At 43.0% G+C, this 13,532-nt stretch overlaps 1 protein-coding gene across 1 annotated transcript in view; it reads right to left on the bottom strand.

Annotated features, from left to right (window-relative positions):
* Positions 1 to 4,266: 4,266 nt before the first annotated feature.
* The window catches only part of SNX18 (sorting nexin 18), a 32,970-nt gene continuing 23,704 nt past the window's right edge, over positions 4,267 to 13,532 (bottom strand). Inside the window, exon 2 of the mRNA XM_056112074.1 lies at positions 4,267 to 7,591. Coding sequence (XP_055968049.1) covers positions 7,338 to 7,591 — 254 coding nt within the window. The 3' untranslated portion in view covers positions 4,267 to 7,337. The remainder of the gene's footprint in view (positions 7,592 to 13,532) is intronic.

The raw sequence follows: 13,532 nt of genomic DNA on the forward strand, positions 1-13,532 counted from the left end.
TCAATACAAATAAAAGATAAAAAATTTATTTTTGGTCCCATGAGTTCTCAGAAAGTAGGCATTGAAAGCACCATTAGTCCAGAGTCCCTTTGCTCTGAGGTTACAGGCTTTGCTTTCTCCATAGTGTTTGGCTCAGGAAAAGAACACGGGACCAGAAACTGATGCTCTTGCATGGCCGAGGACTTGTTCTGAATACACAGCCAGCATCTGGCTACTCCAGTGGCTCCCGCAGGGCTTCACCAACAGGGCACCAATGATAAGGGGAAACAGGGATCAAATGCAACAGACTTGAACATCGACAGACCCTTGGGAACACCACGACTGGCAGAAAACTGAACATAATCTGTCAAATACTAAACTGCACTCTAATTTTTTTTTCAAAATTTTTCTCATCGGGGAACCATTTAATTCAAAACTAAAACTTAGCATTCTCTGAAACTGTTAGGTAGGGAAAAAAGGAAAAAGAAAAAGCAGAATCACCAAGTTCTGTTAGGTCTACACTAGTTCTTGGATCCGGGGCATGGCTGTTCTGAAAACCATGAGAGACTGAAAAGTTGAGCTTCCCAGGGTAAACGCAGCATGGGTAACTGCAGCAGTCCTGGCCCGCTACACCCTCAGTCTTCAGAATAGCATCTGGAAGGTGGAAAAGCAGTCAGAAGGAAGCAAATGATGGATGAGGAGTGAGAATTCTGAGCTCTCCCTTCAGACATGTCTGGTAAGAGCAACAGGACAACTTCTTACCAAGTTTTTCCATTTTGTCATTTCTGTTCGTAGTTTCCTCATTTCTGCTCTCATATCCTCTTGTTTTATTGGCAGTCCGTCCCATTGTTTCTTTGAGCTTCTTAAACATCCTTCACATTTCCTCTCTAAATTTCTTATCAGAGAGGTTTTAAAGCTCCTTATTACTGGTTGAGTCTTCCAGGCTACCACCTTCACTCACTAAGCCTGGTGGGTGGGGTCCTGCATTGCTTTGCCATGGCAGTGTTTGCAGTTTGGAGTTGTTTCTTGTATTTTTTTGTGTGGTTAAGTAACTACAGTTAGGACGTCTTTGTCTGCTCATGGTGAATTATGGAGAGGAGAAGAAATGTGTGGTCACATGCTTTTTGGGCAGATGTACTCCTGACCTGGGGGACTAGATGGCCCCAACACCACTGCTGTGCTGTGCCTCAGTATCCTGGAACCACACCGGACCAGGACAACTTCGTCAACACGGAGGCACTTGGGTCTTCAAGTAGGAAAACAAAAGGCACCTGCGGAGAGCTGGGCTCCTCCCCTTCATACCTGCTGGAGGAGCCTGGATACTGGGAAGTGGTGAATTCGTTTTTTCTGCAAAATAGGCAAAGATGCTATGCCAGGGTTCCAGGAGCAGAAACCTGGGTAGTGGGGAGGCTGGGTCTGAGGTTGGCTCATGGTAGCTGGTAGGAGGCCAAGCCCAGGCGGGGGGAAGTGGAAGAAGGGCTCTGCTGGAGGAAGGCCTCCAGCCTGATTGGGGTCCAAGTATGAAAATTCTTATAATTTAAGTCAATAGTCTTATCCCTGTTCAACATAACTGGGGAGAACATTTATTCTTTTTCTTGTCGAACACAAGTTCAGAGTTTTTCACTTGCCGCTCAATTCTCACAATAACAATGAAGGGGATCATCTGCTGCCCTTACAGATGAGCAAACTGGCTGGGAGAGCTTAAATGATCAGTCCAAAGTCATATAATGTCAGAACATAGCTACCACTGATTAAATATCTATTTCTGGATATCACTCCCAAGTCCATGACTGAGAGGGCAGACTGCAAAAGAAGTCGGCAAACTGGGGTACACTCTGGTTAACCCAACACTTTCAAAGGTTCAGTTAAAGTTGAGGCAGTGGGAGCTGAGAGGGGCTGGTGAGCTGTCCAAGATCATGGGGAGTGGATCTGTTGCTTTTTCCACTGATTTGCTAGGTCAGCTTCCCAGGAGCTCTGCAAAATTCGGGAACACAGCTAGGTCCTGAGAGCTATTTCCTGGAATAAATAAAAAGGGGCAAAAAGAGACCTGCTGCCTCTGGCCTCTTCAAATCAGAGTTCCCTTCTAGAAGCTGATGAAACCTAGAGCTAGAATGCCAAGCCGACACGGTGTGTTGTGAAGCAACCATAGGGACAACTGGCCTGGCCATGGGTAGAGTTCTAAGTTCACCCCAAGAAGCTGAACTGTCCTTGGAAGTAGGCAACTGCTATGGTTGTTTTGTTTTTTGGGTAAAGGGGAAAGGAACCACCCTAGCAGGGCTTAGGGACTCAAAAGCCACTCTTGCACACTTAGTGTGGTGGTGTTACTCAGGCCCAGCAGTGCTGCAGCCTCCAGGGCCTCATGTGGAACTGTCTAGAGGGTCAAATATTACCAGCTCAGGGCCTTGTACATGCCAGGCAAATGCTCCATTCTTCTGAGCTATCTCCCCGGCCCCAATAGGGAATTTCTAGAAGCTCTGATCTGTTAAGGGAATTGAGGCACCCTAGAATCAGGATCAACTGGAGAGAGCTGTGACCCTTTTCAGATTAACTGCCCCTAACTCAGAGGCTGGGAGTACACATCAGTGCTCAGTTGGGTTTCTCCCCAGGCCCCAGAGGCATCAGGACAATATTAAACCTAGATGCCTCCTCCATCTCTTCTTCACCAGCACTTATTGATGACATGATGGAATCTGCTGATGCTCTTACATGTGACCAAGCAGTATTTGTCATGGCTAACCCAGACCCCAACCAAGTCCAAGGAAACGCTTGTCCTGACGTTAGTTTGTGTGGAATTCTCAAGGTGGTTCTGATGGCCGCTGAATGTGTTTCTGTTCTCGTGAATGTGGGGTGTAGCACCGTAGCACTGTCCTCCCGTTGTTCATTGATTTGCTTGTGCGGGCCCAGTAATGTCTCCATTGTGAGACTTGTTGTTACTATATTTGGCATATCGAATACATCACGGGTAGCTTGCCAAGCTTTGCTGTGCCGGTGAGATACTCTCGGAAGCTTGCCAGGCTCTCCGAGAGGGGCAGAGGAATCAAACCCAGTCAGCCAAGTTGGCCACATGCAAGGCAAACACTGTACACCTGTGCTATCGCTCCAGCCCCAATTTGGGGTGCAGAGAGGGGAATCCACTGGGTTTGAACTTCTTTAGTATCTTTATAACACCACTGGAATGTAATACTTAGCCCGTATCTCACCTGAGGCACAGTAGCATTTACAGTAGCTGTACGTGAAACCGGAACATGGCGACAAGGCCACACACTGTCATCTTCCCCCACATTAATTTCCAAATGTAGGTGAAGGGCAGATTTTCAGAGGCTTGCTTTTGCACCTTCATGTCCAGTACCCTGGGAATGAGAGGCTTCCTGAAGAACTGGGAATATCTTCCAATGCAGCCCAACTTAAAAGTGCAAATTTGTACCTGATCCCTGACTCTGAATTCCAGCTCCACTACTTAACATAATCTTAGAACCCCAAAAGTATCATTCTTTCAATTATCTGCAAACTGAAATGGAATCCCCAGGCTTATTTTGAGAATGAGATTAAAGTGACCAAAATGTACTGTTTCCTTTCTTTGCTCTAACATTCTCCTTCTTATCACCTCCCCACCTGAGTCATGGCTGCCTGTCCAGTTGGCAGGGACCTGTCTACCAATGGCTGGAGGAAACTGGTAAGCTAAAAGCTTCCTCGTAAACTAAAACTGGTAAACTAAAAACTGGGCCACTGTAGACACAGAAGATACTGAGCAGGCCAGATCACAAGGGGAGTGAGGGAGGGAGGACAGATCATTAAGAAAAAATATATGACAGATGACAAAGACCCAGAGAGGGCAAGGTTAGTTCTTGATGGCACTTTGTGGCCATTTCTTTTTGTGGGCTTCACTGGATCCCTGTAATCATTCATATTTTGGATAAAGAAGGCTTGAGCAATTGTGTTTATCACCCAATAGTCTACACCAGAGAGAGAAGAGGGCACATGATTGAAGCACGTCTCAGTGTGGGTCTGGACATGTCATAGATAGTATTTGAAAATATCTGCCACATGCTCAATAAATAGTAACTGATACTACTGTCACAGGCAGCAGCTCACTGGGACCTGAATGACTTAATTTATGATTTATATTCCTCAAACTAGCCAGAGAATTCCATAATCAGTTTACATGGCAACTGCAGATGGAAACGAAAGAGAACAAATTCTTCTATTTCTTTTTGTGCAAGTTCTTGTATGTTAAATAAATGCCTCCTTGATTCGCAGAGGAAAAAATAATTATAGTATTCCATTGAATCTGAGAATAAACCTTTGTTTATTTTTTTAAAAGATAAACATGGCTGATCTGCACTAGTCATAACATTCTGGAGGAAATAAAATAATAGTCCACATTTCTAGTCTATAAATAAATAATACCCTGTTTTACTTATTCTGTTAGCCAACAATAAAGTCAGAAATGAGAAAACTGGTTAACGCTATCGGACACAGTATTTGATTATGAAGAAATGAAGACACAAATGGGGGAAAATGACTAACGTAATGAACTTAGTAAAGAATGATATTTAAGGGCTTACACATAAACCTTACATGTTTGACTTCAGCAACTAAAACACTTTCCAAGTCCTTAATGACGAGAACAGCAGCAAACTGTAAGACCATTAAAACAGGCATTTAAGATTCTGCTGCATTGTCATGAATAAACAGAAGACAATTTTATCAGTGAAGCTCCAGAAAATCCCAGCTACTTTATTCAAGCCAACATGCACCAACCTTATGTTTCGCCTTCAAATGTGGGCCCTTATTCTGGATTTAAACTGTACCTTCATAAACAACAGCCTAGAAGTGCAATGGGTTACAATGCCCAGCTGCAGAAGCCATCTCCCTGCCTTCTAGTTACAACACAGAAACAACTTCACCGGTGATTAAAACAGCAAACCCAGCTCAAGGGCACGCCCTCACATTATAAATACATTTCAGAATGATAAATTCTAGAAATAAAGACAAATAATGGTATGAAGGGCATGAGAGTTTATTTTTAAAAACTGTACCACACTGATCATGATGACCAGCATACACATTATGATGGCTTTTTCTCTTGGGTATTAACATTGCAGTATTTTAATATACTGAAATGTCTCAATAGGACCAAGAACGTTAGAGAAATAAAGTTCTTAGGTGAAAACGAACACTAAAAAATCCGGTGTCTTACACCCAGAATTAATTTTAACCTCCTAAGAATCCGTGGCTTATAATGTTATGTAGATATGAAGAACAAAAAGTTCCCCTATAGCAGGCAGCATGAACTTACACTTCCTTGTACTTGAATCTTTAGTCCTTTAATAATTTAAGCTCTGTCCACCCTGGCTAAAGCACAATCATACAAGACACCTCAAATAACTTCCATGCTACCATTGCCTAAGTTACTGATTTTGCTTTAAAACAAAATCAAACATCATAAAAAAAAAGGCTAATAACTGACTTTCAAATGCTTTGAAAAGCATGGTGCTTATTTGTCCAATAAAGACTCAAATACAATAATTATAATCTCCAAACTTCTGCAATAAAATGAGCTTTTACACATATATGAATTTTGTAAATAGAACTATGTTTAGCATTTAGAGAACAATATGGTTACTTTTCCAAGTGTCCACAGTAAAGACAAAGGACATGATTTAAATCTGGCTCTAAGTAAGGTACAAAATTTTGATCAAAACTGTGATAGTCTGAGGTCAAAAATTTGACTAATTGCAATCACTTTTTTTGAGTAAATGTGCTATTTGGTACCCTCTTTCTATCAATCCTGTTCGTTCATCAATGTGACTCACTGATATTTTTAACTGGCCTCCTTACTTCCATGTTACCATTTCAATACCCAGGGATTTCTGAGGCAGTATTGATCTGACTTCATAAGAACAGCAGATACTTAAACCTTTCAGTGACAATTTTCAATCTGTAAACGCAAGAATCACATTATTCAGCTCAGCAACTATAAAAAAAACAACAACAAAAACATGAGATTTTGGCATTACAAACCAGAACCTCTTTGTGCTTTTAAAATTAAGCTGTTTCTGAATCTTTTTGGTATGTATCAGCCATTTGTGTTTTTTTTCCCTTTTACCAGTAAAAGAATATATTTAAACTAATTTTAAGAATAAATGTCCCAGGGGCTTATCAATACTTTTTTAAAAAATTATTTTTTTTCCTCTCCAACATGTGGAATAGTAGAAATTATTTCTGGTCCCTCCTTAGCTCAACCAACACTACTCATCATGTATAACACTGAATTTTACAGACATCCCTGAAAAGTTTTGATTAAGTAAACGAGTGAATCACAGTGGAGTCTCCATCAGTTAACAGTGTAGATCCATTAAAAAAAAAAAGAACGAAATCACACTGGAAATGAAAAGAAAATATTCAAGCTAAAACAAAACCTTCCTAAGAAATAAAACCTAGTGTGTCGTCACCGATTCTGTGCTTGTGTCCCCTGCTGACCAGACTCCTCCTTCTCTGTGTTGTAAGACATGTTCTCAATCTCCACGCCAAGTTCCCAGGACACTTGAGTGAAGGGCTATGCTACTGTTACATCTATGGGAAAAGTGTGCACCATTTTCTCCCCTAACAGACTCCATACCCAAAGATGAGCATTGAGGATCCCTCCGCTACGCTCCCAGCAAGACTCAAGTCCAGGACTTGCAGTGCCAACTGATGACAGCTAATCCTGCCCCCACACCGTCCATCCCCAGTATGAGACGACCAGCAGCATGTCGTTATATGCACGGCCTTTCTCTCTTCCGATCAGAACATGTGTGGTTATTCTAAACAGGTGAGGGCGGGGGAGGGGAGGAATAAGGCTGGGTGGGGAAGAGTGGATGAAATGAAAAACCAAGAGTCTAAAGGCACAAAGTCGCATAGCTGCTCTAGTTGGAGTTTGTAAACAGAGAATAGGTTGAATTTCGGCAATCCCAATCTATGAGAGTAAAAAAGGCATCCACAGCAGGCTTTTATCCAGCCAGCTTCTTTGAGACCCTTCATGGGTTTTTGAGGTCTACAAAGTATGCACTAAAATACCCATACTTCAAAAAAGCAATAAGGCAAATAGTATACTCATTATTCCAAAAGTTACAATGGTAGTGTAGGCATACATAGTATAATTTAGTTACAATGTGTGGTACTGTTTCTATTACATAACCATATTAACTGTTTCTTTCCTACATAATTATATATTCAGCAGAGTTTCAGTTGAACACAAAACCATCCTTGTACCACCACTGATAGTTGGCAATAGCTCTTTGATAGCAGTCTGTATTCTGCTGGAGAAATTATCCATGAACTGAAAAAAAAAAAGTGCACAATCCAATGTCCAGTCATTAAACACTATCGTATTTGTGAAGAGCTTCTTCCAACTTCTGGGTCACTTTTTGGAAAAATATTATCTGTTGTTGTAAGAAATGCTGCATCTGTGATTTAAAGTCTCTGACTCGAATCTGATGGAAGTGGTGAATTTCAGCCAAAGTGGCAAAAGAAATAGTGTTACAACGATCTTGAATGCCATCAGCCTTTTGGACCTCCATCTTCCCTTCTTCCACGTGTCGCCTACTCTCCTTTACTTTGGTAAGAGCTCCTGTAGTTTAAAAATAAAGAGAAAAATAAAAAATATATACATGCGTATTTCAATAGCAGAGTTACACATCAATCAGAACTCAGGCATCTTAAGTATTTGTTTCAATTATTTTAAAGTCTTTCGGAATTTAAAGATTATTGTGCCTATTTAAAAGAAAGGAAAGAACAGGGCATGCTTAAGAGACAGCGTTTAGTTATCAAATACAAAACATGGTAAAGCTCTATTTTTGCTTATTTTTAAAAAGATCCCTAAATGAAGCTGATGATAGTATTAAAACATAAAGCATGTTAATAAAGATACTAGTAATAAAAAGTTGCTGGAGATCAAATTCACTCATGGAAGGCAAATGCTTTACCACTAAATTACATCCCCAGCCTTAAAAGTTATTGTTAATAGAAAGCATTATTATCTAGAGAGCATTAGATTCAGAAAAATTTCTGCGTGATATACTTTAAAAAATTAGAATTTTTAAATTTTTCAAGGAGAAATGCCTGGTCTTGCTGGGGGTGGGCAGGACCAAGACAATGGGGTTGAACTGAAGGCCTCACGAATGGTAGGCATGTACTTTATACTGAGTTATCACCTCTTCCCAAATTAGAATTGTTATATGACTTATATCTTGGTTGGTCATTTGGTCACTTATTATAAAATGCTCATAATGATATACCAGGTCATGAAAAAAAGCAAAATTTTTAATGCTACATGGTATTTCATTACCCAATTATATATACTATATTTATTTGTTTATGTACTGATAACTTTTTGAGATAGAGTTTGCTTCCCAATGTACCAATAATTTTATTTCATTTACTCCTTTGTATTGGTAGAAAGTAGTACAAAAATGTTGAGTGGATCAGCTTGTAAAGTTGTAAACTGCCAAAAACAGTAACAACAAGTCTCATGATTTGTTGTGAGACCTTACTGGTGCCTGCTCGAGCAACAGGACAGTGCTACAGTGCTACTAAATTTATTTAGTGAATTGATATTTTTGAATATTGGGTTTACTTTAATTTTGTGATCTATTAATCATTTTCTTATAGTTATATCAGGGGTACAGTTTGTGTGCTTTTGTTCCTTTTCTTCAGTACAAATTTCTTAATAAAATTCTTAATAAAATAAAAAAAATAAAAGGAAAGAAGGAAAGGAGAGAGGGAGGGAACAGCTAGTACAGAGGGTAGGGCATTTGATACTAGCATAGCATAAAGATACTAGTAATAAAAAGTTGCTGGAGATCAAATTCACTCATGGAAGGCAAATGCCTTACCACTAAATTACATCCCCAGCCTTAAAAGTTATTGTTAATAGAAAGCATTATTGCATATGGCCAACCCAAGTTCAATCCAAGGCACCACATATGGCTCCTTGATCCCTTCCAGGAGTGATCTCAGCACTGCTGAATACGACCCAAAACTGAAAAGGGTTTGGGGGTAAGGGGGTGAGAGCGAGAATATGGCAAATTTTCCAGCTCCATTACTGAGATTTCATTTGTCAAAAGTAGCCCTTCCCACTAACAACTACTGAGAACAGATTTCATCTCTTCCAAGCAAAGATACTACATAACAGATAAGCTGCAAGGACATATTCCTTAAGAGACAAGAAAACTGCAGTTTTCACAGGCTTCTGAGAATGTGATACTATTATGCACACATATATGGAGAAAGTCACACCTGTTTCCTCAGAGTCTTTCTACAGCAGTATCACAAGAGACTTCAGAACTAGACACAGACCTATTAGTAGACTTGGTATATATTTTGGAAATCCTATCCTATCAATATAAACTGTCTTCGATTAGGCCACTGCAGCTAGCCAAGTTCTTATCTTGCTAGTGATAAAGATGCAAATGATGCAGGAACCACCTGAACTGCAGACATACTGCAACAGAAGGCTTCACCAGGGGCACAAGAGACTGCTGATTCAGTCTTTGTTTTCTTTTCTTATATTTTATTTTGGAGAGTGCGGGGGGGGGGGGGGGGGTGAGACACACTCAGCCGTGCTCTGTGTTTACTTCTGACTGCACTAAGGGATTACATGTGGACGGGATCAAGGGGCCATATGTGATGGCGGGAATCAAACCCAGGACAGCTGTATGCAAAACAAGTGCTATAACCCCTGGACTATCTCTCCAGCCTCTTCTCTTGGGGTGGTTTAAGCAGGCCCAGTGAGTTGGTTCTAGCTTCACGAACACCTGGGAAAGAAGCAGAGGTGCCAGAGCAGCTCCGCCAAAGCATCGCGAGAGGGCTGGAGCAATAGCACAGCGGGCAGGGCATTTGCCTTAAACGTGGCCGACCTGAGTTCAATCCCCGGCATCCCATATGGTCCCCCGAGCACCGCCAGGAGTAATTCCTGAGTGCAGAGCCAGGAGAAACTCGTGTGCATTGCTGGGTGTGACCCAAAAAGAAAAAAAAATCAAAGCATCACGGGGGCTTACTCTGAGAGGCCCAAGGAGGAGGAGAAGGTGGCCAGTTGAGGCAGCAGGTGACAAGTCGGGGGCCCTCCCCCAGTAGCAGGTTCACTCGCAGGAAGACACAGACAGTAAGAATGTCTAGGGGTGGGAAACAGGAACACACAGGCTGCTGTGATGAGCACAGGCAGGGCTCAAATTGCCTGAGCACCAATGGCTTGTGAATCGCTATTCCCTAACTCTATCCAGCACATGTTCTAAAGACGGGAGAGGAGCTGGAAAGATAAGCAGGGAAGGCACCTGCCTTGCAAAGACCCACCCAGGTCCAATCCCCGGTACCACATATGGTCCCCCGAGCAGTGCCAGGAGTGACCCAAGCCCCACCCCCTACTCCCTGCACACATACTCTGAGAGGCCCAAAGACAAGACCCCATAGAGAAAGGGAGGGAAAGAAGGGGAAGGCAGAGACAAGGGGAGAGAAACAGAGGACAAGGGCCCTGGCAGCCTGGGAACATGAGTGGGGAACAAGGCAGCCAAGCTGTCAGGCAGGAGTTTGGGCAAGAGACTCTGCAAACGGCCGCTGTAGTTCATGATGAACGACAGACAGGAAAAGTCTTCTAAATTGCTCCAAATCTCTGGCAAAACAGAATACACCTAGTATTAAATAAAACCCTTAGGAGGCTGGACAATACAGCGGGCAGGGCACTGCCTTGCACGCGACCACGCTGGGTATGATCCTGGCATCCCATATGCGTATGGTTCCCTGAGTCCGCCAGGAGAGTGAACCCTGAGCACAGAGCCAGGAGTAAGTCCTGAGTACAAATGGGTGTGGCCCACACCACAATCCCCCTCAAAACAAAACACCCTAAAACCAAAACACAACTGGAAAGTATATGAGGAAGAAGTAGAAATAAAAGCTGAAAACCTGAAAACACAATTATGAAATAAATGTTTAAAATTGGAGAGGAAGAGAGAGAGGGAGATGGGGGAAGGGAAGGAGGAGAGGCTGGGAGCCGGAAGTTAAGCGGTACCTGAGGCTCCTTTTCATCAGATTCTGAGCTGTGAGCCCAGGGACACGAGCCCACAGCCCAGCACGCACCACCGAGGATGAGCCCACGGTGTCCTAACCTGCTTGAACCCTGGTACATGTCGAGAGCTGCTGCCTACAGTGGCGATACGCTGAGTGTTTCTATCACTGCAGCTAATAACGTCCGGCTTCTGGTGACAGAGAAGAGGGGTCAATGTGGAAGGAGCTCCAAGTGTGGTGGCCAGGGCTACAGGAATGCGAACTAGCTGCATGCAGACTGCTGCTCTCCAAAGGCATTAACTATATTCCTAGAAGCCACCTGCTATTATACCGCCTGACGCACATCCAAAGAGTCTGGAAAAACCAGCAGCTAAAAAGGGCGAGTCTAGTGTTCTGACAACCAGCACGCATGCTCAGAACTCCCGGAAGCAGTCACAAGTATCAAGTAAGTACTCTCTCTGCAGCCTAAAGAACTTTTGGCAGTTAATACTCTTTAAGTATTTTATGTGTGCATAACGAAAGGAGGCAAGGAGAAGTCAAGTATGAATTCACCCAAGTATGAATCTGTTTAGTAAGTAATAAAAACATTGCTATTTCCAAACCCTGACTCCCTCCCTCCCCCAAAAGGCTGGGCTTTGGGGCATGGATGCCAACTCGTATTCACAAACAGTCATGGAAAGCCTCATGCATAGATACAGAGCCCGTTGTTAGAAGAGGGAGATTCAAACACTTTAACACGCAAGGCCCCACCCTCTGTCAGCTCTCAAGGAAGCCACACCTCGGAGAACATCAGGAAGGCCGACAGCTTTGCCACCAAGTGAAACGGGGCCAGAAACGACAGAACGCTGCATGGGAGCTAAGTAGTATCTTCCCCAAGATAACATGGAAACTGTGTCATCATGGAAAATGCTAAGAGATTGTGCTGGGGAGTTTGGGGAGGATGCGGGCAGGGGATGGGCGGGAACAGGCATTACACACGGTGAGTGTGCCCACCCTGAAGAGGAATGCCGCCTGCAGAAGATCCTTCCCCACAGGCGCTCTGAACCTGCTGCAGGTCTCCTGTCTCCATCAACCCCCCACAATATCTGCTCGGACAAGGAAACCCAGAAAGTGTGCCTCAGCATCCTGGAGCCTCAGGGTCATCAGGCAACCCCGGAAGAGGAAGAGACGGGATCTGAAAACAATCAGCTCCAAATGAGCAGCCGGGAAGACACTCAGAAGAGGAACTGGAGTCTGAGTGGGTCAGAGGGCAAAGTGGGCCAGGGGGAGCATGAGGGAAGGCTTTTGCCCCTCCTGCCCTTGGCCATGCAAATGTCTCCCCATTTCCATGCACTGCCCCACCTCACCCCCTCCCACACCCACCCTTCTCACCCTCTTTCTAAGGTGAAAGATCCTGTGGGTATGCAAAAGACATTAGGCAATAATCGCAGAGCACATTTAAAAGGGAGGAGTGCCACGCTGTGCCTGCCTGCCAGAGGATGACAGAAATTCAGAATTACCACCATTATATTCACACACATTTTTTAAAAAAAAGATTATTCCTTTTTTTTTTTCCTTTTTGGGTCACACTCGGCGATGCTCAGGGGTTACTCCTGGCTCATGCACTCAGGAATCACTCCTGGCGGTGCTTGGGGGACCATATGGGATGCTGGGAATCGAACCTGCATCGGCCATCTTGGCTGCGTGCAAGGCAAACGCCCTACCCACTGTGCTATCGCTCCAGCCCCAAGATTATTCCTTTTTTAAAAAAAATTACCACCAAAAATATTAACAACACACAATCCCACAGGAATTCACAGGATCTGGCTGTGTTTGCTTTGGTGCAATTAGAGATCCCAGAAAAAAATATATATATATATAGACTTTGCAATCTGGGAAGAATAAAACAAGGCCCTGTGGAGCAAAGGCACTCAAAGGTGAGTTCCATTTACAGTTTAATCCATCTTAATGCAACTTAAATTTATGAGCTTGATGTAGCAGAGCTGCAGAAGTACAAAGGAGGTGATACAAGATATGTATCTTGCATCAAATAGATAAAGCTCCTATTTGTGGGACTCAAGTCATTTTAACAGCCATGGGGCATATTCCTGAAATAAGTGCTTTATGAAACACAGAATGAAGATACTAAAAAATACACAAACAACTATGATAGAACAGTGGGTGCTACAGGGCATGAAGGAAGATTATGACTCCACAAAATGCATAGCACATTAAAAAAAAAAAGCTACCTCACGAGATTTTCTTCCACCTGGATTCATCTTTAGGAAAAAGGAAAATGAGAAGATGATGGCAAAATAATTAAAGAAAATTACACCCGAAAACCCTGGCTCTATGGCGGCTCCTCAAGGCGCTCCTTCAGCTGGCTACTCAGGGTCACAGTGACAATTCTTAATCATCCTCACCCCCAACAAAAGGTGTCTCTTGTAAAACACTTTTCAAAACTTAAAAAAAAAATGTTTTGCCTGGGAAATCAAACTTGTTTTCCATGGGCCTTTTAGCATTCCCTGCTTAGT

The sequence above is a fragment of the Sorex fumeus genome, unplaced genomic scaffold, assembly GCF_029834395.1.
Source record: "Sorex fumeus unplaced genomic scaffold, SorFum_2.1 ptg000015l, whole genome shotgun sequence".
NCBI lineage: Eukaryota > Metazoa > Chordata > Mammalia > Eulipotyphla > Soricidae > Sorex > Sorex fumeus.